The 26,607-nt window shown below is 42.7% G+C and overlaps 1 protein-coding gene across 2 annotated transcripts in view; it reads right to left on the bottom strand.

The window, feature by feature from the left end:
* The window catches only part of vps8 (VPS8 subunit of CORVET complex), a 67,784-nt gene that overhangs the window by 3,381 nt on the left and 37,796 nt on the right, over nt 1-26,607 (bottom strand). For both annotated transcript variants that reach the window (XM_042010325.1, XM_042010326.1), the window contains 24 exons: nt 26,434-26,480; nt 26,273-26,362; nt 26,110-26,156; nt 18,993-19,215; nt 18,776-18,865; nt 16,095-16,146; nt 15,892-15,934; nt 14,882-14,954; nt 14,449-14,571; nt 14,259-14,330; nt 13,795-13,914; nt 11,901-11,957; nt 11,615-11,697; nt 10,433-10,517; nt 9,173-9,271; nt 8,461-8,550; nt 8,280-8,326; nt 8,046-8,190; nt 4,494-4,583; nt 4,135-4,320; nt 3,430-3,511; nt 2,063-2,145; nt 1,555-1,635; nt 439-608 (listed from right to left, as the gene is read on the bottom strand). In XM_042010325.1, the coding sequence (XP_041866259.1) occupies nt 439-608; nt 1,555-1,635; nt 2,063-2,145; nt 3,430-3,511; nt 4,135-4,320; nt 4,494-4,583; nt 8,046-8,190; nt 8,280-8,326; nt 8,461-8,550; nt 9,173-9,271; nt 10,433-10,517; nt 11,615-11,697; nt 11,901-11,957; nt 13,795-13,914; nt 14,259-14,330; nt 14,449-14,571; nt 14,882-14,954; nt 15,892-15,934; nt 16,095-16,146; nt 18,776-18,865; nt 18,993-19,215; nt 26,110-26,156; nt 26,273-26,362; nt 26,434-26,480 (2,278 nt within the window). The remainder of the gene's footprint in view (nt 1-438; nt 609-1,554; nt 1,636-2,062; nt 2,146-3,429; nt 3,512-4,134; nt 4,321-4,493; nt 4,584-8,045; nt 8,191-8,279; nt 8,327-8,460; nt 8,551-9,172; nt 9,272-10,432; nt 10,518-11,614; nt 11,698-11,900; nt 11,958-13,794; nt 13,915-14,258; nt 14,331-14,448; nt 14,572-14,881; nt 14,955-15,891; nt 15,935-16,094; nt 16,147-18,775; nt 18,866-18,992; nt 19,216-26,109; nt 26,157-26,272; nt 26,363-26,433; nt 26,481-26,607) is intronic.

Genomic DNA, 26,607 nt, shown 5'->3' with positions numbered 1-26,607 from the left:
ATGTGGTCAAGGTCCTCAAAAAAAGAAGAGGAATCCCATTTAGTCATATCGCAAACTGGAACTTCTGGTTGAGTGTAGCATGTGACCATTGAACTCCACCCAGATTGTTCAGAAGTCACACCCACTCCCTTGCCTTATGTGGTCAAGTTGAATGTAAACAGGATGACTCAAACATTTTGGCTCCACTGAGCAACAGTCTCAAATGTTCACAAAACAACAGACAGAAAACCAAACCAAAAGCAGCTGTTTGACCACGACGTTCAGAAGCTTAACGCTACCTGACCACAATGCCCAGAAGCTACATGTTACCTGAACACAATGCTCAGATGCTAAACGCTAATTAAATGCGATGATTAGAAGGCAAACGCTACCTGGACAGGACGCTCAGAAGCTTCATGTTACCAGAACACGACACGACGCTCAGAAGCTAAACATTACCTGAACACAATGATTTCCTCAGATGAATCCTGCCTCCTCTTGTAGTGTTGGAGGCAGATGTTGCAGACGTCCTGTCGAGGGTGGAGCCCCTTGGTGACGGCAGAGCGTAGGTGGGCCAGAGACCAGTGGAGGTCATGGTTCAGCAGACTGGTGGTGGTTTCCAGTAAAGTCTGGGAGAGATCATATTTAAGAAATATTTCAAGGTCAAATTTATTTAAATAAGACATTTACAACAACTCTGGTAAATACCAGGAAGCCAATATAGAGACGGTGATCCACACCGGTCAGCAGACACGTGGCTGCATGTTCACACACAGACCGTGCAACAATCTTAAAATAATATGGGAAAGAGATTTGGGCTGCACTTTTGAAGAAGGAATATTGGATTCAGTTATCTCTGATAATGGGCATTATATTAGGAAGGCTAGAGGTAAATTTATCCAATACAAAATTCCCAACAGGTATTATTTCATTCCATCCAGACTTCATAAAATGGGCATTAGTAAAGATGACCTCTGTTGGAAATGCCAAAAAGCAAAAGGTACTCTGCTGCATGTCTGCTAGTTTCTTCAATATGGAATAGTGCTTTAATAGATATGGAGGGATGGTTGAAGTGTAAATGACCTAAATCACCAAGACTGTCCTTACTGGGGGACAGATGTGAGGCGCCACAGTTGGGTAAGGCAGCTTTTAGAGTGGTAAATACTGGACTTGTAACTTGTGCTCGCCTTATTTTGATGCTATGGAAAGAACCACAGGCTCCAACCCTCAAGATTTGGAGAGAGAGAGAATGACTGAAAATGCAGCATGTGAGAAAATGCTGGGAAGATTAAAGAGCAAAAATGAGGCCAAAACAGAACAATGGGACAGTCTTTACTCTGATGCAGGAGTGCCCAAGTCCTGTCTTGAGGTCTACTATCCTGGAACTTTTAGATGCAACCCTTCCCCAATATGCCTGAATCAAATGGCTCAATCCCCTCCCCTCCACATGTCATTCAGCTCTGCAGACGCCTGGTAACGAACCGTTCATTAGATTCAGGTGTGTTGGGGAAGGGTTGCTTAATTAATTTATAACTATTTATAAAAGATAAATGGAGGCTATTCTATTTGTTTTACCTGTTCATAGTTGAAGGTGTCCAGCATTCCCAGAATGAGGCCTTGAATCTCTGCCAGCTTTCCTTTTCCATAGACGGGGTCCTGACAGGATCACAGATAACATGTTACTGTCTCAAACCAGCAGCCTTATTGCATCATCCTCCACGCTGATCTTCCAACACGTCAGCTTGGGACCAGCTCAGTACTGGTTCAGTACTGGTTCTGTGTCCTGCAGCTCCACCGCAGACCAGCTCAGTGACCCAAAGTAACCCAGCAGGAACATCAGTCATGTGACCCGCTTTCTCTTTATATCTCCAGTACAGAGAAACAGGCCAGATTCAATATCAGCTCACATTTTCCATCAAAAGGTCTCAGTTTCATCATCTGTTGTTGATGTTGTACTGGGAATAAAAGATGAGTTGCATTCTGTTTCTGTTTACATTAGCGAGAGGAGTCCTCAGTGGAGTGCTTTCACATCTTTTAATATTAAAGGAAATCTTTTAAAATCAGGCAAGTTACCAGCACTCACCTGGAGGATGTGCTGAATGATGGTGGGCAGAGAGATAAAGCTGCTCATACAGTTGAGAACCTTCAGGGTCATCTCCTTTAGCCCTGAAGTACACAGAACACACCATAATTATCTTAATTCAGACTAAATAAGCACAGCTGTCATGATCTTCATTCTTTTCTCTTCACTTTTCAACCGCTGCCAGCCTTTTAATTTTAATTTATATACTTTTAAATATTCTCATTTATGATTATTTAACAGTTATGCTTTTAGTGGTACTAACACTTCATTAGTAAAATCAGATTGAGTGTGTGTGTGTTTAATCCATGTGTGTATATAATCACGTTCTTTAAGTTATTGCAATATTTGGCATGAAGTCACTGGTAGGCTAATAGTAGGCTGCTACATGGACATCAGAAAGCTGCCCAACATGCTGAAGTGAACAGGTGTCAGATGTCACAGCAAGAATCCGCCACTTCCAGCAGCTTGGATGATTCCAGCAATGAGACCTAGAAGAATAGTAACCATAGCAACCACAGGTGCATGGGTCCCGTCTCCTCCTCTTCCTCTGGAGCATCGTCTGCAGCTGGATTAACTCAGTCCGACTCATCCCTACTAAGTGTAGTAAGTCCCAGTTCCATGTTCAGTCTGTCCGGTTTCTGTCTGTTACAGATGTTTCCTGATGTTTTACTGAGTTGAAGCTGTACTAAATGAGCCAGGACCAGTCTGGCTGAGCTCTAGTTGCCGTTCTCTGAGACCAGCTTATGTAAACCTGTGCAGGTTAGTAACTGAGTGTTCCTCCACAGGTCCTCTTTGACTGGATGTAGAAGTTTGTTAAATGAGATCATGATGAAAACAACTTACTTTGTGCTGAAAGCCTCTGTTGATTTGTATAAAATTTGATCCATATGGCTCTGAACGTATTTCATAATATCGCTGACTGGGTTTTGTTTAACTGATCTCAACCTCAGAGAGGCTGCCATTTAATTATAAAGAGTATTATTGGTTAAAATTACTAGATTTACTTTGTTATTACTTAATCTAAATGTTCTATTTACTGTAAAATCTGTCATGTTGCAGCTAATATCAGCTAGATCGGGAAAAGTTTTTTTTTTTTCTATAGTAAAGGGAATACTTCTTTCAAATTGTATTCTGTACCTAATCTGCTTAGACATAGGCTAAATGCATTAAACTGGAATCTTATTATTAAAAGTTTACTTGATAAATAGGGCCCAGCCACAGTGATCAATTGCTCGACCTGTTACTATATTCCTGGCGCCGGGACTGCTCCACAGTTTAAACCTAGGTAGGTCACACCCAGACGATGACTCAGCATTAATGACTAGTCATCAGTTTATGATTGTTTCTGTGGTTTCATTCATGTTTACCTTCGGAGGTCTTTTCACCATCGAGCCCCTTCACTTCTTTCTGAGACGCCATCATGGTGTCCAAAAGTGGAAACCACAGGACCTGAGGAAAAGAAGATATTTGTTCATCTTACATAAGCCTCAGATTAGCAGCTAGCTAGCTGACTGGTCTGCCTTCATCATGTCCCACATTAGCCCCTAATTAGCAGCTAGTAAGCCTCAGATTAGCAGCTAGCTAGCTGGTCTGCATTAGCCTCTGATTGGCAGCTAATATAAATAACAGCCATCTTCAACCGTGCTTCCAACCAACCTGGCCTTTCAGGCTGTTCCCAGCAGCCCTCCATCAGTTTTAGAAAAAGTACCATTTTAATTTAAAATCTCTGAACATGCTGATAAATGCTGTATTTCTGCACTAGATCCACCAAAACCACCAGTAAGTAAAAAAAAAAAAAAACCAAAAGAACAAAACAGTTAATCATCAAACATCTGGACACAGGATCCGATCACCTCATGGAGACTTCCAGAGGTCCTGGTGTCTGAGGTACCCACCAACCTCAAGTTGAGCATCAGTACATTTCATCTCCCCACCAAACTCTGGGGCACCATTACTCTCCCAACCATGAGCTGATTCTAACACCCTAAAACCAGAACTTAATACATAAAAACCACTGTGAAGGAAACAAATCCGTCCCTGAGTTCACAGGAAGCCAGATTATAAACGCTCACCTCTCTTTGTTCCTGGTCGAGGTTCGGACAGCTTCGATGACAGAGGGAGATGATGTCATTCAGTGAATCCTTCACCCTCCTCAGTGCTGATTGGTTGCCTGTCTCCTCTTCCTCTTGTCTGTCAGCTTGTCCTCCATCTTCATCGCCACTCTCAGCCGTGAGGAAACACAGTTTCTCCTTCAGTGTCTGTACACAGACCATAAAAAACCGTTTAGCAACAAATGTTGAAATTTCACACCGGAAAAAAGAAAATGAAAAGTATTATATTAATCCTAGAAAGAAATGATAATGCCCACTGGTTTACACTGATATAACAGTAACGGCTTTATGAAAGAGAAGAAATCTCTGTATGTCTGTACCTGCAGCAACCGTCCAAACGCTCCGTTAACGTCCCCCTTCTTCTCCAGGAGGAAGGCTATAGCCTCATTACAGTTGTACGTCTCTGTTATCTGCAGAGGAAACCATCATCATCATTAGTACCATCACCATTATCACCAACACTACCATCATCATCATCACCACAACCTTTCTTCCTGCTTCCTTATACACTTGCTTGCTACTTGCTTTCCCTCATTTCATATAATTTTATGCTGATTCTTTTCCCCTTTTTACTTAAAAACCCACCACAGTAGTTTTTTTATTACCTATAAATCACTGAGACTAAAGCATTTTTGATTGTAGCACTCAGCTAAAGCTAAGTAGCTTGGAAAGGTGCTTACGCTAGGCTAATGAGCAGCAAGATGCCTTCCATCTCCACAGACGACTACCAAGACCTATTTAAGAAAATAACAGCGCTGAAGGTGAAAGTTTGCTGCCTGAAATAAATGGATGGAGTGGAAATGAAACAACCATGCCTCTGATTCAAAACAGCGGAGATGAGCAAGCTAACAGATGGCTAAAAGGCACAGGTAACACTTCCAAGAAAGAGGCAGCCTCTGTGAATTACAGTAAATCATCAGGTAACAACCCTCCCTGGAACTGTCTTGGTGCAAAGCCGAAAAGTAAACCAAGCCTTCTGGAGGCTGATAACGAACCTCCAAAGCAACTGAATGTGGAACTAGATAACAGATTTGCTCCGCTATCGGAGGACTCGGGATCTTTATGGGACGACCATCTATCCCAGGACTGCGAGCTGAGGAAGGACCCTAACCCTCTTGTGTCAGTAGCACCTGAACTTTATTCCACCAAGGCCTGCGATGAGTTTGCCAAATTCTTCACAGACAAAATCTAGAATATCAGACCAGCAGTTGATTCATCAGCAGCAGGTTCAGGAGACATACTGTGTCCATTAAAACCAGTTTAAACAAGATGACACAGTTAAATCCCATTAACAGCAAAGATCTGGGCAACATCTTATGTCATCTGAACTCTTGCTGTTTGGACATCCTGCCCACAGGTTTCTTCAAAAAGGTCTCAAAGATTTTGGAGCCAGATCTGTTACAGATTTTGAACTGGTCTTTAATTTTGGGCGTCTTCCCAGAGCTTCTAAAATCAGCTGTAATCAAACCTCTGCTAAAAAGGGACAATCTAGACATAAATGAGCCACTACAGGCCAATTTCAGATCTAAGTAAGATCGTCTAAAAGTAGTTTTCCATTAGCTAAACGACTTTTTAACACAAAACAACTGTCTTCCAGTCAGGTTTTAGACAGCACCACAGCACTGAGATGCTCTGACCAAAGTCATTAAGACATGTTTGAATACAGACGATGGAAAAATGTTAGTCTTAGGCTATGTCCACATGGCACCAAAGCCGGTTCAGTTGTGAAAACGGTGGCAAAAACTAGCAGAAAGGCTTCAACATCCCCACGACACTGATGTAGTACATACTACAGGCTGTGTGTGGTGCTAAAGAGTAACACTCCAAAGCTAGAGCAAAACAATGCATGCGAAGATAAGGGCTCACTGCTTGTTGCAGGTACTTCACATCGGAAGCAGAGAAGAAAATATAGCTGAGGATTCACTGCGAAGCAAAGGAGAAACATTTATTTGGACTAATAAAGAAGTTGAGCTTCTTCATAAAATGCTTGACTATAAAGCATAAAAAACTTGAGGAAGGGTGGATTGGGAATCTGCGCGCGTTCATCACATTGACGTCATATCCTCAAGTTGTGCGGCTTTGCTGTACGCACATTACCACAGACGGTAGAGGACTCAAACCGATCCACTTTGGTACCTGGCTTCAGACATGGTCGGTTTCATGGAGGCTAATCCCTGGCTTAGTGGGGATGAAAGGGTGGTTTGCTACAATACTTTTGCGTTTTATGTGTACATGCTTCTAAAAATCAATTAGACACCTGCAGCTGATTCAGAACTCTGCTGCTCCAGTCCTCACTAAGACCAAGAAAGTGGACCACATCAGTCCAGCTCTGAGGTCTTTACACTGGCTGCGGGTCTGTCAGAGGATAGACTTTAAAGTTCTGCTGCTGGTCTATAAAGCTCTGAATGGTTTAGGACCAAAATACATCAGAGACCTCTTGACTCAGTATGAACCTACTAGAACCCTCAGGTCATCTGGATCCAGTTTTTTTTAAATCCAAGTTAAAGACCCGTCTGTTTGCTGCTGCATTTCACTAGTTTTTATTTAGAGTCCAGATCTCTATTCCTGGATATTTTTCCTCTCTCTTGGTTGCTGAATGAGCTGTCTGTCAAACGTCCTCCAGCCAATAGAATTCTAGATGAATACTGACCGAGCAAATAGTCCCCGTCTTCTTCAGGGTGCGCTTGTTTTACTTCACACAGTGCACTCAGTAAATTGGTCCTTAACTGGGATCATCAGTAAACATGCATGGATAACCCAACCCAGCAACCTCTATCAAGCATCTTGTTTTTATTAAGCTTTTCTTTGTATATGTGTTTGTTTATTTAAATGACAGAAAAACACAGTGACTTGCCAACTCATAGTAAAAGTACTCGTTTACAAACTGACTGTACCCTTACAAACCTACTGCACACCAAGTAGGAAGCTAAGGAAATTTTTCTGGTAGAATTAACCTTCAGCGCATATGGAACTGATCATCATTCCTATAAGTTTGATCAATCAGAATCCTCACGGTGTGCTAGTCATAATGGTGAGTAACTGAGCTGCATCACCACGATGTCGCCTTGCTTCACTTTGTCAACTAAATACATTTCAGTTGCTTTCTTTCTCACAAAATATCTACCAGTTTCATGTTAAACTTCCACCCATCACTCCTACAGGATCTGCTCCCACATCACATCGTGGAGAGGTTGTTAAACAAAATCCAAGACGTAGTCATCCATCCTGACGTAAGTCTTTATTATCTCCACTTAGCTGAGCCCTCTTAGCTGAGGCAGCAGCTGATCACATGGATTTACCAGGAAGCCAATGAGTTATGCTATTACAGACAATTAAGAGTCTCCTTTAATAGTGAAGACAAGAAGCATAACATGATTATAAGCAAACTTTGGTGGCCCAAAAAAACCCACAAAAAACAGTTAACGTTTGGAGTTACTGTGTGAAGTAAAACAAGGGCACTTTGAAGGAGGCGGGGACTATTTGGTTGGTCAGCATTTATCTACAATTCTGTTGGCTTGAGGACATTTGACAGCTCATTCATCAAACCCAAGAGAGAGGAAAAATATCCCAGAGCAGAGAATGTGTCTGACTGAGGGAATGGGACCAAGCTGAAGCACAGGAGATTTGAACCTGCAACCCTAAACCTGAGAAAAGGAGCCGAGTTTTAAAAGGAAGACGATATTTGAGCATGAAAACAAGAAATCAAACAATTAAGACCTTCATGAGGGAGGGAAACGTTCACTCAGAACATTACCAAGATCCTCTGATTTCACAATGACGGGAAACAAAAAAATTCCTAAAACTCCTGAAACAGTTGGAAACATGTAAATTTAGTTAACATCGTATTCATCTCCCGGTGTGACAACCAGCACCTGTATGGCCTCCTCCAGTCTGTAGTGCTGGGAGGTGTGGAGGAAGGCCAGCAGCTGCTGGGGGTCAAAACGACACAGTAAGTCCAGCAGAAGCTCGTGAAGGTCCCGTTCCATAGGCAGCACGGAGCCTGAAACCGGTCCATCCCTGAAACCCAGATCCAACAGGAAAGGAGAGGTGAGTACCAGATGAAGGGGGAGGGCAGGAGGAAAATCCTGGAGGAGGAAACAACAAACCGTGGCTCCAGAAGGCAGCTGAGGAACCTGAAGAGCAGCTGGTCGTCCTGTAGAAAGAAAACATGCTTCGTGACCCGCTCCACACGCTGTGATCAGGGCTGATGGAGGCCACCTCCACCAACACCCCCCCTCCATCTATCTGGGGAATCAAACAACACACCCTCCTTTCTGATTAACTTACCTGAAGCTCAGAGATGATTAGCTGCACCTCATCTGTGAAATGACACATGACCAGGTCAGCTGATTTGTTGGGGTCGAGGGTCACCAGCTCCTGTCAACACATGTCAGGTTATAGAAAATAAGTCTGGAGTGAACGTTCCCCCTATCTACTGTACCAGGCAGGAAAACGCTGAAGGTGGGTCCACTTGAACCAGAGCAATAGATCAGCATTATGGTTCGTGTCTACACCAGATGTGAACCCGAGTATGTAAAACCTAAATATTGAATTTTACTTTGTTCTTTTCTTTTCTGCCTTTAACATGAACTTTATACACCGACAGGATGTGAGCTCAACTGTTATTAACATGTTCTAAAAATAAAATGTTGGGACTCTCATCATGTAATCCTGATTTGTTCTGAAAACAAAACTAATATTTAAAATTTCTTCAATAAAAACAGTAATAATAATAATAAAGGAACTAAATGAAGAGAGAAGCTGAGATGGCGCTCAAGACTCAGTCAGGACTCAGTCAGGACACAGTTAGGATGACGTCATGACTTGCAGTCTGGACGTGGTCAGGATGCAGTTAGGATGTGGTCTAGACGTGGTCTAGATGCTGTCATGACTTGCTCAGGACGCGGTCTGGATGCAGTCAGAATGCAGTCAGGGGGCGGTCAAGATGCAGTCAAGATGCAGTTAGGATGCGGTTAGGATGTGGCGTGCATGTTCTGACCTGCACGTTCTGCAGAACTTTCTTCCTGACCCGGAGTTTCTCCTCATCGCTGTATCCTGGCATGGACAGGAGGTTGTGGATGTAGTTGAAGATCTCACACTGAAACACACACATAATCCTCCAGCAGGTGACTGACAGAAGGTAAATAAGGATCAGATGATGGAGGTCCTACAATGCAGCCATGACAAAATATTTACTGGAAATCAGGAACTCTGTGTTTGACATGTCCTCACAATGTCATATAGAGGGGTGTGTGTGTGTGTTTGTACGTGTGTGTGCATGCCTGTGTGACTGAATAAAAAAGAACTTTATAGTCATTGTAGGAAAAGTGCAATGATTTCACAAAGCCCTGCAGTCGGTGCAAAACAGAATAATAACATAGAATAATTGCAACATAATAAATAAGACAAAATACAATGTAAATAAGATAAAATAAAGAAAAAAGTAAAGTAAAACTATACAGTGTATAAGTAAGGGATAATGCCCGACGAGGTGTCCATTATCATAAATTAATGGACAACGTGGACGGTTGACATTAACCCTTACATAAAGGACACATGAGGTAGCTTACTGAGACACATGAGGTGGAATTATTCAGTGCTCGTTAACCATGTGTTCAGGGCTCTTACTGATGTTGGGTAAAAACTGTTCCTGGACTGGTTTGCCCTGCAGTGATTGGTCTGTACTGCCTGCCTGACAGTAGCAGATCAAACATGTGGTGAGACTGTGGTGGAAGGAGTCCTGGATAATTTAGCCAGTCTTCCGGAGGCAGTGGGAACGCTGCAGTCCTCCAGTCTGAGGAGAGGGCAGCCCATGATCTGCTGGGCTGAGTTTATGGCCCTTTTTAGTGACGTCCTCTCATTGTACCGCACGCACATGCGGCCATTATACCGCATGCACATGCAGCTGTTGTACCCACGCTAAAGCGGTCGTTGTACCGTACATGCAGCCGGACGTCCTCCACCCTGTCTACCGTCCCCGATGAGGAACAGTGGTGGAATGTCTGTTTTTCTTCCTCCTAAAGTCAATGATAAGCTCCTTGGTTTGTTAATATATGTTGCTGTGCATCACTACTCACTCGACACTCAGAAATGTGTGATAGAAGAAGTGAAATAATAATCTGATTAAGTCTGAGACATTGTAGTGTGTGACTTACTGTGTTCAGCATCAGCTGCCAGTAAAAATCAGTTGCACACGCGCACATATACACACACACACATTAAGTGAATAAATATGAAGTAAACAGTGGGGTAAAGAAACCTTTCTGAGCGGGTCTCCCATGTAGCAGTCAATGATCCGGTCATATAGATGTTTCTTCTCAAAAAGGAATTCACAGATTTGGTAGCTGCGAGAAACAACACACACACACACACACACACATAAACACAACTTAGTGATGAGCTTCATGACGGATAAAATATTTAACAGTAAACTGATTTCCTTTTCTTATACTAACATAACGAGAAAAGAAAAAGTCCATGTAAACTAACAAACAAAAAAACTGATGTGTTATTTTAGAAAAGAAAACTAAATTAAAAAAGAGAAGGAAACATAAAATATTTAACATGAAGGTAAAACTAATATAATGAAGGGCCTGAAATATATATCACAATGAGTAAAGAAAGAAAGAAATTATTATTATCAATACTACTACTACTACTACTACTAATAATAATAATAATAATAATAACAATAATACTAATAATTATTATTATTTTTATTAATATTATTATTATTATTTATAAGCATTTCTAATTATATCCATGTTTATTCAGGCTGAGCAAAGTGTTCTGGATGATGCGAGATGATCTGGGACGATCCAGATGATCCGAGATGATGATGGAAATATCAAGTCAAAAGCTGCAGAAAGTTTCTGTAAACAGACTTAAACTGCTCCTCTTCATCATCATCCTCATCAACCCACTGAGTCAAGTCTTTAATGTGGTCTGGTTTTAAAGTCGGAGTTCTGTTGATTCTGGACCTCTGGAGACCAGGAAACAGCTCAAAGAAGACATGTACAGACTTAACGACTCAAAGTCAGAGTCCAGACCTCAGACAGAAAGCAGACCGGACCATCTGTCAGCTGTCTGGTTTTAGCAGGACAGTAAAGACCAGGACCTATAGAAGTTCTGGTAAAACTTGCCTCAGGTTTTTAGTCAGACAATTCCCCTAGAATTACGTAAACCCTAAATGTCCTGATAAAACCGCTAATAGAAACACACACATTTCAAAGAACCTCTCAAACATGGCTAACAGGTTTTCCGCTCTCATGAGGAGGTTTTCCAGCTGTGTCGACATAGACCTATGTCACAGAAGTTTAACGGGAACACGTTTGACATTTATCCGCGACACATTTACATTTATGGACTAAAACTGTTAAACGGAAACACCTGCGAAGCGTAACTGTACTCTGTAGAAGGTTTAGAAACTGTAGCTACTCACAACTTGGCCTTCTCCGCCATACAAAGCAGCCTCTCCTCTTCAAACTGGACAACGCCGCCGACCTGCAGCAGCTCCAACAGAACCTGCAGACCAGAAACAGCAAACATCTGGACAGATGCTCAGTCCTGCTCCTCAGCTCCCGGCTGTAAACACACTTTAATGAATGAAAAGACCCACACACCCCTCTAAGGAAAACAAGGTAAATAACTCCTACAGACAAAACAAATCCTGTATGAGCTGCAAACATCCAAGTACACGTGAAACAGGCCATAATAAGCACACCAACCTGCTGCCTCTCAGTGTGTCGAGAATCATCGTCCGAGCAACACAGGAACTCCAGAACCTAAGATGGACAGAAAAGATGAATTTGGAGGAAACAAACGTTTATTAGACTGTGGGAAGCAGACCGGTCATCCTGCAGCCAATCAGATTACAGATTACAGAAACGCCTGAAAGACAAAGACCTGGGTGAAGCTTCTCCTTCTACACTCAGACTGAGGTAGTTGTTGCTGAACCTGAGAACCTCAGGAAGACTCTGTCTAGCTATGCAATCACTCTGGATGGTTTTACCTTGGCTTCCAGGTCTACTGTGTGGAACCTCGGAGTTATTCTGGACCAGGATCTGTTCTTTGACTCACATATAAACCAGGTTTCTAGGACGTCCTTCTTCCACCTACGTAATATTCCCAGAATGAGGAGCATCCTGTCTCAGAGTGATGCAGGAAAACTAGTCCATGGATTGTTCCTTCCAGTCTGTCATCTTCCATCCTTCTTGATAAATTTTATAACAGGTCTGGGTTGGAGACACTGATCGATCCTTTAGTCCTGCTGCTATAGGCCAAGGCTGCTGGGGGATGTCCCATGATGCACTGGGCTCCTCTCCGCTGGGGGATGTCCCATGATGCACTGGGCTCCTCTCCGCTGGGGGATGTCCCATGATGCACTGGGCTCCTCTCCGCTGGGGGATGTCCCATGATGCACTGGGCTCCTCTCCGCTGGGGGATGTCCCATGATGCATTGGGCTCCTCTTTGCTCTCTTTACGCTCCATGTAGAAACATCTGATGTTGTCATTCATTTGTGTTTCTCTTCTTTCTCAGCAGGAATCCCTGGATTAGAGTTCTGCCGCTGGTTCACCTCTTTCCTGTCCCTTCCACCCCTAACCGGTCCAGGAAGATAGCCGTCCTTCCTGGTCCTGGTCCTGATGGAGCTTTTCTTTCCTGGTTCTGGTTCTGATGGAGATGTTCCTTCCTGGTTCTGATGCTGTTTTTCCTTCCTGGTCTTGGTCCTGATGGTGGTTTTCCTTCCTGGTTCTGGTTCTGATGGTGGTTTTCCTTCCTGGTTCTGGTTCTGATGGAGTTTTTCCTTTCTGGTCTTGGTCCTGATGCTAGTTTTCCTTCCTGGTCCTGATGGAGGTTTTCCTTCCTGGTCTTGATCCTGATGGAGGTTTTCCTTCCTGGTCTTGGTTCTGATGGAGGCTTTCCTTCCTGGTCCTGGTCCTGACGGAGGTTTTCCTTCCTGGTTCTGGTTCTAATGGAGATTTTCCTTCCTAGTCTTGGTTGTGAGGGAGGTTTTCCCTCCTGGTCTTGGTTCTGATTCTGGTTTTTCCCTCCTGGTTCTGACGGAGGTTTCCTTCCTGGTCTTGGTCCTGATGCTGGTTTTCCTTCCTTGTCCTGGTCGTGACGGAGGCTTTCCTTCCTGGTCCTGATGGAGGATTTCCTTCCTGGTCCTGACGGAGGCTTTCCTTCCTGGTCCTGATGGAGGCTTTCCTTCCTGGTCCTGATGGAAGTTTTCCTTTCTGGTCCTGGTCCTGATGGAGGATTTTCTTCCTGGTCCTTGTCCTGATGGAGGTTTTCCTTCCTGGTCCTGATGGAGGTTTTCCTTTCTGGTCCTGGTCCTGGTCCTGATGGAGGTTTTCCTTTCTGGTCCTGGTCCTGATGGAGGTTTTTCTTCCGGGTCCTGGTCCTGATGGAGGCTTTCCTTAGCTGGGACATTGTTATGATTTAAATGAACTCAGAAATCATCAAAAACTGGACTGATGTGGATCATGTGATGGTTTAGATGTAATGGGATTAGAAGTGGACTGTGTCTGTAAAAGTTCTCTGAGGTGACTTTGTTGTGGAAGAACTGATAACTGAGCTCTTCCTTTACTTGCTGGCTGTTGGTAAAAGTCTCAGGTCACCTGATCGAAGAGCTTCCGGTTGACAAACAGAGTGTTGTTGGGTTTGGCTAGCTGTCGGGCCAGGAAGGTGAAGAGCCCGCCCACCTGAGACGGGGTGAAGTCTGGGTTGTCCACCATCACCTGATTAGAAGAAGAAAAGAATGATCAGACGGTTCCACATGCAGTTGATGTTTAGTTTAAATAAACTCAAAATTTTCTGCTTCCCACATGGACCAGAACCGGGTCAGATGGAAGCCCGGCGACAGACCCATGCAGGTCATTTTACACATGCCTCCATCAGGTGACACTCATCTGTTTTCTGATTGGTTCAGTTTCAAGATCTGAAGGTGAAATGTTCTGCTTGTATACTAAAATTAGAGCCCGAAACTCCCGGTGTGGAATCGGGAGGCGGCTTGGGCTCAATCCTTCCTGACCCGGACCAGCTCCCAGTCTAGGATTGGGAGGCGGGCCTGTTTGGGTTTTACCTGGAGTAAGATGTCCACGATCCTCTGCTGGTACTCCAGAGCCTGTTTGTCATTCTTAAAGTCATCAAATGTCTGGAATGAAGACAAAACTGAGTTTAGTTTAGTTTATTATGGATGCCCATGGATTCCTGGGGTCCAGATCTAGAACTGACAGTAAAAGAGAATAAAACCTGATGTGAAGAAGACTCACCATGGCTAGCACATTGAGAAACTCCCGGGTGTCAAAGTGGAGAAGAGTGTGAATGAAAGGAAAGACCTCCTCCTCCGATGATGACGAGTCTCCTGAATGGAGTCGGATCAGGAACTCAAACACCTGAAAACATAGAACAGATGAAACCACCTGATGTTGATCAACACACATTGTCAGCATCAGGAAGAACACACACACATCTCAGGATGATGGGGGAAGCTGATGGCCTCTGACGGGATATATGACCTACAGAGATGGACATGGGCCCTTTTCCTCAGCTCCTCCCAGCTCATGTCAGCTTTCCACCCATCAGAATTTGCTCAGCATGTAACTGCACACACCTCTATGACAGCATAAAATAGTCCAGACACACAAAGCAGGCAGCTGGGAACCCAGGATGGACCCAAATATAGTGAAAACAGCATCTATGTACCTGGTTCTTGACTTGAAGAACGAGGTCTTCGGGGATGTCTCCGAGTGGATATGCTCTTCCTGCAAGACAACAGCTGCCAAAAGTCTTACGTTAGAAAACATTAATTCCACGTTGTGTTATGATCAACAGGTTGGACATTAACCCTCCACCCCATCAGCTCCACCTATTCAACTTCCTGTTAACGCACACACCCAACTAGCCAATCACATGGCAGCATGTAGTCTGAGACGACTTGCTGAAGTTCAACCTGAGCATCAGGATGAGTAAGAAAGGGGATTTAAGAGACTTTGAACGTGGCATGGTTGTTGGTCTGAGTATTTACTGGGATTTTGACCCACAACCATCTCCAGGGTTTCCAGAGAATGTTCTGAAGAAGAGAAAATATCCAGCGAGCAGCAGTTAGCTTCAGCTAGGTTCAGGGTTAGCTCTCTTCCCTTTACCCAGCAGCAGCTGTTCCGAGTTACCTCTCTAACTCAGACCTCAGCTGTATCTCTCTCTCTCTCTCTCTCTCTCTCTCTCTCTAGGTCGTCCTTACTAACAGAACTGTAAACATAACCATGTCTCTGCACAATGACAAAAACATTAAACAGCTGAATTTTTTAAAAAGCTGATGACTCTATGGATCATTTTGACCAGTCAATTAGCCGTGCACATCCCTAATCAACATATTTGTTTTGCATTTCCACAAGTACAAACCTGGGAATGTCACCAGAATATCCAAACCATGCAACTTTTGACCTGGTACTTGAAGGTGGACATGTTTTTCCATCCAGTCTTGGGGTTATAAGTAATAACATATTTTAAAATAATAATAAGGAACATTTAAGATTAAAGGGGAGCCCCATAACCAGAAAGCTCCTCTTGGCAGAGTTAATGTGTTCAGTACAACATGGCAGCCAGACCATCATTCTGCTGCCACCATGCTGGACAGGGTAGAGAGAAAAGATGGTGGACCTGATCAAGTGGCCAGTGAATGAACTGAGGGATAAATCTCCATCTATGTAACTTACCTGATGTACACCAGCAGTTTGTTCCCCATCACCACATCCTCATCTGACCAACAGGGAAAAAATATTTTTTTATAAATAAATTAATAAAAAAACAAAACCAAAAACACACACACACACACATATAGATATACACACAGATATATATATATATATATATATATATATATATATACATAAAAAGTAGATATTTTTTCTAGCATCACCTGTTAGGCTCTTCCCCGCTTTAACTGTAGGACCGATCACTGCAAAGAGTTTCTAAAACATAGAGCAGACAGAAGATGGTGTGTTATAGATTACAGATCATGAGACAATCCAGCAGCCCCATCAAATCATTTCGAAATACACATTTAGACGATGACATTCTCAGAGTTGCTGCAAGATTTTTTTCTTGGGAAAAAAAAATCTCAACTGACTTGATTTCACTTCACTTCTTCTTCATAATTATCAATATTCCATTTATACATTTAGCTACTAGACCTGTTTTTAATGTGAGAAAAATTCCGGGTAGAGTTGGTTTCTGTTGATTTCACCATGTAAATGTTGCTGAGTCCATGAGATAATGATTGTGTCCACCAAAGTGTGGTCCACTATGACATAGTCAGGCTGTACTACTTTGGCTACTTTAGATGCTAATCCCAAACGCATTAGGACATATTGCCACCGTTCATGCTTGTTCCACGCTTTCATGTCCGTCACGTTTCCGCACAAAGCTCGTTGCACTGGGTTGAGAAGATACATCAACAAGCTGCTGAATCGATGAAATATGTCAGGACTTTTGGGAGCGATACACCACGAGGTGTTAAGGTAATCACAAAAAACTGCTCAAAAGCTTCTATAGTAATGAATGGCCTTTTGAAGAAATGAGTGAAAACCCAGGCCCACTTTAGAGATCTCTACTTAGGGCATACTTTTCCCATATGTGTGTGTGTGTGTGTGTGTGTGTGTATGAGCAGTATCTTTGGTTTTTTTCTTTTTCTACGTGGGAAGTTTGAAATATGAAAAGGTCCACATTGCTTTCCAAGATAATCCCTTCTCTCTCTCCTGTTATATTCATACTGGGATTCCACATCCTAAACTACTTCCTGTTCCACACGGCTCCTCTAAAACACTGTGGAAGGAGCAGGGCCGGTTCTAGGAATGCATACATGAGGGGGCAGGCATAAATTTGAAGGGGGCATTATGAGTACATACTTCAGCATTTTCTTGTTGTTGTTTTTTAAGTGTTTCTTTAACGGAACTGTGCTGTTAGTGGAGTCCAACTTCAAAGAAATGGATTGCACTTTGTCAGGCCTCTACTCTAAGACCTGTCCAGCTTGGGTGTCCCACCTGAAACCAAAGCTCCTGCTGGTATAGCTCTTAGAGTCACTGAGGCACGCAAACCCCCTGACCACAATAAGGTGGCAATCCCTCAGGGGGGGAACAGAAAATATCAATAACAAAATGAAGTAAGAAAAAAGAAAAGAATGATCCATTATCAAAGCTTTAACAACCAACAAAATAACAATTGCCCTATTGGACAGCCATTAGATGTCTAAGCATTTTGAATAAATTTGAAACTAATAACAATAAACTCAACTATCTGTGTGTTTGTTTCTGTCTGTATATAGACCATAATGATTAAAGAATCATAACTATCAAGCACAACAATAACAGAGCAAAAAATTAAACCCCCTACCAAAATAAGGCAGTGAATCTTCAGGGGGAAATAATGATAATAATAAATGAAAATGAGTAAAAACTAAATGATCCTTCATCAAAATTTTAAGAACCAACAAGGCATACATGAAGCTCTGAGCTGAACTGCTGAAAGCAGCGGGAATGTAGAGTGAAACTTTCTGTTATTTTTTTCTTCAAACTAGCATGCTGAACTAAAGGCTGGGCGGAGCTTGAGGGGTCTCATATGCGCAGCTCGTTTTCCCTCAGTCTAGTACCGAGGAGGCAGTCACATCTATGGCCCGTGCGTGATTGATCACTGCTCCTACTAACAGGCGGTAGACACGTTTAAATAGAACAGAAACAAACCCCAGTTGACAGAATAGATGCAATAAATACGTCTGTTATTATAAGTATTTATTCAGTATCGCTACAACACATTTAACAGAGCTTTACTCTATAAGTTTTACCGCTGGAGCTCAGCAGCCGCTCTCTCTACGAGGGGGAGAAATATGACACCGCAAGATCAGGCTGTATGTCAACTCATTTGCATACTAAACACTGATTGGTTGTTTTCTGTGGTGGTGGGAAGGACTTGTTGAAGACAGTACAATGGATCCTGTGAAGCTCCGACACACAGAGTTCAGTACAGAGGGGAGAGAGCGTTTGGAGAGATTTGCCCATTTCGGCGCATTTGATTGAGGGGGCAGAATGTTTGTTTGAGGGGGCACTGCCCCCTCTTGCCCCTGCGTAAAGCCGGCCTTGGGAAGGAGCATGGTAAATGGTAAATGGTCCGTATTTATATAGCGCTTTTCTGTACCAGGATACCCAAAGCGCTTTACAGTATACAGCACATTCACCCATTCACACACACATTCACACACTGATGGCGGAAGCTGCCATGCAAGGCGCTCGACCACGACCCATCAGGAGCAACTAGGGGTTTGGTGTCTTGCCCAAGGACACCTCGACATGAACACGCATCAAACCGGTGATCAGTTTTCATTCCTGTGTTGTCTGCATGTGTTTATCTTGTTTATTCTGTCTTCTTCCCGCTTAACATACTAATGCTCTTCAGTTAAATAAACAAATAAAACCTGAGAGTGAGGTGATGAAGATGATGATGGAGCTAAAAGAGAGTTGAGAGGTGACAGGCTTCAACCCGCCGGTCCTGCTGATGCAGCGTTAACATCATGAAGATGCAACATCATCATTTTCATGCAGAACTTGCCTCCATTGGAGTGATGTAGTCATTCATGCCACGGTTGAAGACGTAGATCACTGCATCGTAGAGCTGGTTCTGCCAACACACCTGGACCACCTTTAAACAAACATGTATGTAAATCTGCTACAGCATAAATCCCACCCAAGTAGTCGTAGTCTCTTTATTATCTTTGTTCTACACAAATGTCTGGCAACTAACTGCTCCATGGTACAGGTAAACACACCTGTTGTATGTCCAAGCTGGTAACATCTAGATGGACAATGCATCTTTCCAGGCTGTCCATCATGCCGTTGTCGTGATAATGGGCGAGGAGGTCCCTCATAACAGGAGTGGGGAGGTGTCCCAGGCGGCTGGCGATGACATATGACTCCAGTGACTCCAAGAAGACGCCTTTAGCGACCATATTCTCCGTCAGCCGGGTATACAGCAGGTTGAATAGCAGCTCACTGTGACCACACACACACACACATACACATACACAGCTTCACTTGACAGAGACAATGCTGCAAATACAGAGCAGGAGGAAGATGGAGGCTCAACATGCAGCACAGGTTTAATTTCTGAGCAGCTGTTATTTTACTTTTTATTTCTTTTTTTGTTTTCAAGTAATCTGCTGGCCTGACTTAAATTATAATATTATTATATAAATTATAATAATTAGTGCTGAAAAATGACTTCGTGACTTAAGAGGGCTTCTGGGTGACACCAACAAGATGGCAGCATAGCAAAACCGCTCCTCTTTCCAAAGTAATTTGATGCCCCAACAAACCAAGAATTTTATTCCTTTAAAATTGAAAACTGGGCAGTGTTTGGGGAAGCGAACTAGACGGCCCACAGCTGCCAGAAGGTGCACTGCCCATATCCACTTCAAGGTGAAAGAAGTTAGACTTCCTGCAGCATGGTCAAAAAAAGGGTTTGTTTGGCAAGGAGACGCATCAACTTGGATAACGACTATGCACCTTGTATTCTAGAAAAACTGAATTTAACGACATTCAGAAGATTGTGAAAGAAAGGGATAAGGCTGAAGGTAAAATGCCAGGAGAGAACGATATACGAGTCACTGGAGGAGGCGACAAGGAATAAGACTCCGTCGTGATTGCTAAGAAACCAGAGACACTGATGATGCAACGGCTCACCTGGCAAAGCTGCTCAGGGCGCGCTGGAAAACACACCTCCAGCTACGAAGAGAAACTGCAAATCTACAGAAGGGACTCTCCGCCTGCCCTTACTGAATCTGGATAGATTTTGTTGGACTGTCTAAAGCTAGGTACATGCATAAAAATTATTGGGCTGTTTTTGTCCCGATTTTGCCCCTTCCCAACCAAGGATGGCAAACATCAACCTGTGTCACATCTTAAGTCTTATAAGATTTTCCTATCAAATGATCCTGTGGTCTGAGATGTGTTAAGAGCAAATTTGTCCTGACAATCTGCTCCAAAACAGGTCATGACCGAGAATCAGACGTACTGAACACGTTCAATATTTACGACCAGAAATCTTCACGTGTGGGGAAAGCCGACGACTGCTGAGTCGTGACCGTGTGGACTGTGACGTGGAACGGAATGTAGCCAATCAGAGAGCGAGCTGACTGGGGAGCAAGGAAGTCCATGTTCTCCAGTCAGTTGTTTTCAGTTCTGGATTTTTCTGTTAACAATAGTCCCAAGACCACCATCATTCCCTCGTCTTGTAGGTCCTCTGCCATGCTGGGTGTTATGGTTTCCGGCGGTTCTTCTTCTTCATTTTTGTTATATGACATTTGATCACACAAGATTTCGGTTCGGAGGACTAGATTCTAGATCGGCTGCGGCACAGAATCGTTATGTGTGTTGTTCTGTGATCAGCACTGTTACATGCCTGATTTTTATCTTCATATAAATGATCCCCGGTTGGTGAGGGAGGACCTGGAGCTCGTTTTTTTCGGAATCAGATTTTGTTTGTTGACACTCGTAATTCTTGCACATTTTTCCATAATCATAATGTAAGTTTGTTAGATTTACAGGCAAACACCGCAGCTTACTAAGTCACTTGAACTAATGGCACCCCAAAATACAAGTCACATGATGTTCTTCTGGAATTAACATCCCATCATTTACTTGTGAAATAACCCAGATCGTTGGAAGTTAAATGTGTGGTAGTTAGTCGGCTGGCTAGCGTCGGTCATTCAGAGCTAAGCAATGAACTCGCGGTGAGTATGTATATTTAACGTTACTGGTTGGTTTATTTAGTGGATTTTATTAGTGTTAGGTCATGGAAATGGAAGCTGGAGAGAGGCCACCGGAGGAATTTAAATGATCTAAAAACATGCCCTTCTTTTCTTTCTTCAGCTGTTTCCAGCTGAGTTTTATGTGGCGCGATATACACATGTGAACAAAATTTTTGGTTCCCTTCAGTTAATGGAAAAAAAAAACTCACAATGGTGACAGAAATAACTTGAATTTGAAAAAGTAATAATAAATAAAAATTCTATGAAATTTAACCAATGAAAGGCAGACATTGCTTTTCAACCATGTTTCAACAGAATTATTAAAAAAAATAACTCATGAAACAGGCCTGGACATAAATGATGGTACCCCTAGAAAAGACTGAAAATGATGTGACCAAAGGGACGTGTTAATCCAAGGTGTGTCCACTAATTAGCATCACAGGTGTCAACAACCTTGTAATCAGTCAGTGGGTCTATATATAGGCTACAGGTTGTCACTGTGCTGTTCGGTGACATGGTGTGCACCACACTCAACATGGACCAGAGGAAGCAAAGCAAAGAGTTGTCTCAGGAGATTAGAAAGAAAATTATAGACCAGCATGTTAAAGGTAAAGGCTGTAAGACCATCTCCAAGCAGCTTGATGTTCCTGTGACTACAGCTGCACATATTATTCAGAAATTTAAGATCCATGGGACTGTAGCCAACCTCCCTGGACGTGGCCGCAGGAGGAAAATTGATGACAAATCAAAGAGACGACTGCTAACAAAAGAGCCCAGAAAAACTTCTAAAGAGATTAAAAGTAAACTTCAAGCTGAAGGAACATCAGTGTCAGATCGCACCATCCGTTGTTGTTTGAGCCAAAGTGGACTTAATGGGAGACGACCAAGGAGGAACCATTGTTGAAAACAAACCATAAAAAAGCCAACCTACATGTTGACAAGCCACAAAGCTTCTGGGAGAATGTCCTATGGACAGATGAGACAAAAATGGAAATTTTTACCAAGACACATCAGCTCTATGTTTACAGATGGAAAAATGAAGCATATGAAGAAAAGAACACCGTCCCTACTGTGGAACATGGAGGAGGCTCTGTTATGTTCTGGGCTGCTTTGCTGCATCTGGTACAGGGTGTCTTGAATCTGTGCAGGTACAATGAAATCTCAAGACTATCAAGGGATTCTAGAGAGAAATGTGGTGGCCAGTGTCAGAAAGCTTGGTCTCAGTCGCAGGTCAGGGGTCTTACAACAGGACAAAGACCCAAAACACAGCTAAAAACACCCAAGAATGGCTAAGAGGAAAACACTGGACTATTCTAAAGTGGCTTCTATGAGCCCTGACCTAAATCCTATTGAGCATCTTGGAAGGAGCTTAAACATGGCATCTGGAAAAGGCTCCCTTCAAACCTGAAACAACTGGAGCAGTTTGCTTATGAGGAGTGGACCAAAATACCTGCTGAGAGGTGCAGAAGCCTCATTGACAGTTACAGGAATCGTTGGATTGCCTCAAAAGGTTGTGCAACAAAAGTTAAGGGTACCAACATTTTTGTCCAGGCCTGTTTCATGAGTTTATTTTTTAAAATAATTCTGTTGAAGCATGTTTGAAAAGCAATAGAATTTTTATTTATTATTACTTTTGTCAGATTCAAGTTATTTCTGTGACCATTGTGAGTTTCTCTTTCATTAACCGAAGGGTACCAACAATTTTGTCCACGTCTGTATATTGTGACTATGCACTATACATGACACAACTTATACACCGTATGACGATGACAAACCTCAGTTTTTAGATTAAATCTCTGCCTCTTCTGCTAGCATCCTCTCTGGTACCAAGCTCACAGAAACCATTTCTCCCATCCTGAAACCTGCATACAGCTGCATTTCTGTACTGTTTGCTAGCAAACAGTTTTTAAACAGTAGTTTAGTAGGTGTGTAGCTAACTTTTGTGAAGTCATGTTCATTATGTTGTCATCAGATTGATGGATGAAAAAAACCAACCTGGACCTCAAACTTGGAGAACCTGTAATATTTATGTGCAACCAGATACTTCGATGACCAGTGCAACATTCACAGTGACATCATTAGGGGCGTTGGGGTGGCATGGCTCAGTGGGTAGAGCAGTTGTCTTGTAGCCTGAGGGTTGCCGGTTCGATCCTCGGCCTGTCGAGCTCATGTCAAGGTGTCCTTGAGCAAGACATCGAACCCCAAATTGCTCCTGATGGGTTGTGGTTTGCGCCTAACATGGCATCATCGGCCATCAGTGTGTGATGTAAAGTGCTTTGCGGAAAAGCACTATATAAATACAGACCATTTACCATTTTTATGTTACAGAAGACTCAAGTTTCCAAAAGAAGGGATGACGGTAAGAACGGCTTCAAGTCCTTTGATCAGTATAATAACAAACTTTGTAGAAAGATTAATTTTACCTCTTAAAATGATTGATATGCAAATGTGCAAATTTTAGCAGTGTGTGCGAGTGTGTAGTGTGATCTTTAGTATGCTAACGCACTGAGCAAGACATTAACTCCAATAGCTCTGGCTTAAAACTCGGTAAAATAAATAAATAATGTTAACCTCCCACCTCTGGCAAGTGTCAAGGCGTGTCATTAGACAATAACTACATCATGCAGGTTGGACCCCGAGCATAGCTGACTGCTCGGTTTGCCTGAACTGGAAACTCAAAAATATGCAAGAGGTAAGAGTGCCAAAATTTCTTAGTTTCATTTGATTAAAAGTGAAGATACAGTTTACAAAAAATTAGCTCCTACCCTCAGCCCGCCAAGAGGTAAGCTATGTTTTACACAAATGCAGGGTATGAGAATCGGTTCATTTAACATAGGCTGCTCAATCCTATAAAGAGAAGGAGGAGTCTTTCAAAACTAACAAAATAGACTACAAATATCTTATTTCCAAGGATCTCACCTTATCTTTGTAAAGGCGGCTTTATACTCGCGTAACGTCTTCGTAAAAGCGCATTTATACTCTCTTAGCATCCTTGTAGTGGCCTTATTGGCCACTACCATGTAGGAGGTGAACAGCAGCAGGGACAAATGACCCCTACAGCAGCCCTGAAATGACGGCCCGAAGGTATTAAAACAAACTCCCTCTGGAGAGGCTGGTTCAGGCAGTTCAATAAAGAATGAGCCTTCCTCACACCATTACTGTTAAAGATGGCCAAAAGGCCTACCCGCTGGGACCCAGAAACTTTACCAGCATCTTTCACTAAACTACTCAAACAGTTCTTGTTGGCCAGATTTAAGCTCCTGAACCAGCAATAATACAAAAACATAAAACTGATTAGCAATATTAAAAACCCTGTATGAAAGACCCTCGACAAGGATTAACATTAACGGTAGCCTATCAGACCCACAACAAGAAACCAGGCAGGGCTGCCCAGTCTCACTCCTCCTCTTGGCTCTATTTATCGAGCCACTCAGCCACTGGATCAGACAAACTTCCAGTACCAAGGGAACAGAACTGGCAACGGTTGAACATAAACTGGCTCTCTGTGCGGACGACATTTTGATGTACCTGACACAACCCGCCCAGACAATCCCAGTTCTGATGGAAATGTTGGGTGAATATGGGACACTATCTGGTAATAAACATCCAGAAAACACAAGTTATGGCCTAAAATTATGATACAGACAGTCATATTAGAGAAAAGCACCTGCTCAAACTCAATTAAATATTTCAGTCAAGCTGACCCAAGCTTTTTCTAAATCATTTTATCTTAATTATGGACCCTTGAACTTGAAAATAAAGCTCGATTTATTACAATGGAGCCTCACTCCTATCCAGACTTAAGTTCTAGACTACAATGCATTAAAATTAAAATTTTGCTGAGATTACTCTATTTCTTTCAGGCCCTCCCAGTGGAATACCCACAAGAGAAGTTTTAGAATGGGATAAACTAATACCTAGATTCCTGTGGCAAGCTAAAAAAAACCCCGGATTAGATTTAGAACACCGCAATTAAAGAAAGAGTCGGGGGATTAGGCTTCTGTGCCTGCAAGACTATTTCAATGTGGCCCAGTTGAAGCCGTAATATCTTGGTGTTCACCAACTGATTATTCAGAGTGGAAAGATATTGAGAGATCAATGAGTGACGGAGTTTGGGTTCTGTGTTTAGTTCTTGTGTATAGTTCCTGTGTTTAGTTCCTGTGTCTGGTTCCTGTGTATAGTCCCTGTGTCTGGTTCCTGTGTTTAGTTCCTGTGACTAGTTCCCTGTGTATAGTTCCTGTGTGTGGTTACTGTATTTATTTTCTATGTCTGGTTCCTGTGTTTAGTTCTTGTATTAAGTTCCTGTTTGTGGTTATTGTGTTTAGTTCCTGTGTCTGGTTCTTGTGTTTAGTTCCTATGTCTGGTTCCTGTGTCTGGTTTGTGTGTCTGGTATCTGTGTCTGGTTCCTGTGTCTAGCCCCTTTGTCTGGTTCCTGTGTTTAGGTCCTGTGTCTGGTCAAAGTGTTTAGTTCCTGTGTTTAGATCCTGTGCCTCGTTCCCTGTGTTTAGTTCCTATGTCTGGTTTCTGTGTCTGGTTCCTGTATTTGGTTCCTTTAGTTACTGTGTCTGGTTCCCGTATATGCTTCCTTTGTTTAGTTCCTATGTCTGGTTCCTGTGTTTAGATCCTGTGTCTGGTTACTGTGTTTGGTTCCTGTGTTTAGTTTCGGTGTCTGGTTTCTGTGTCTGGTACCTGTATTTGGTTCCTTTGTTTAGTTTCTATGTCTGATTTCTGTTTATTTTCCTATGTCTGGTTCCTCTGTTTAGTTCCTGTGTCTGGTTCCTGTATTTAGTTCCTGTGTGTGGTTCCTGTGCCTAGGTCCTGTGTCTGGTTCCTGTGCTTAGATCCTGTGTCTGGTTACTGTGTTTATTTACTATGTCCGGTTTCTGTGTTTAGTTCCTGTGTCTGGTTCCTGTGTTTAGATCCTGTGTCTGGTTACTCTGTTTATTTTCTATGTCTGGTTTATGTGTTTAGTTTCTGTGTCTGGTTCCCTGTGTTTAGTTTCTGTGTTTGGTTCCTGTGTTTAGTTTGTGTTTGGTTCCTGTGTTTACTTCCTGTGTCTGGTTCCATTGTGTCATCCTTGAAAGAAGCAGGTCCTAAATATGAATATCTATTTATGTAAACACACAAATATACTCACAGCCTCTGCAGCAGCAGGCAGTAGTCAACCAGAACCGGAACCACCTCCTGAGAAAAGCAAACACATGTTGGTCAACCTGCATGTTTTATCATCTTCAGGCTTGTCTTGATGGTGATGTGGTACAGTGCTGACCACCTGGATGCTGTGAGGGCAGTTACATCACCTGGAAGTGCTGCTCCATCACCTGGATCTTGCCTTGCTCTGGACACTTTTTTAAAGCATATTCTGCAAACTGGAGAAGAATCTCGACCATCTGTGCAGAGAGAGAGCTTCAGCTTTCAGGACACATGTTGGATGAGTTCATGAACAGGGTTCTCCTCCTACCTTATCGCTAAGAACTGCTTTTCTTTTCACTGGATCTCCATGGAGACCTGAAACAATAATAACAAACTTTCATCTTGCTATTCTGTCAGATCAATGATCAATAATTCCCTTTCAAACATGTCTGATTAAATCAGTGGTGATTTTATAATTGACAGTAACATGGCTGGGTATAAA

Source organism: Melanotaenia boesemani, chromosome 16 (genome assembly GCF_017639745.1).
Source record: "Melanotaenia boesemani isolate fMelBoe1 chromosome 16, fMelBoe1.pri, whole genome shotgun sequence".
NCBI classification, from domain to species: domain Eukaryota; kingdom Metazoa; phylum Chordata; class Actinopteri; order Atheriniformes; family Melanotaeniidae; genus Melanotaenia; species Melanotaenia boesemani.
Note: the sequence above shows the minus strand (reverse complement) of the source record. Positions and strands in the feature narration are given on the sequence as shown.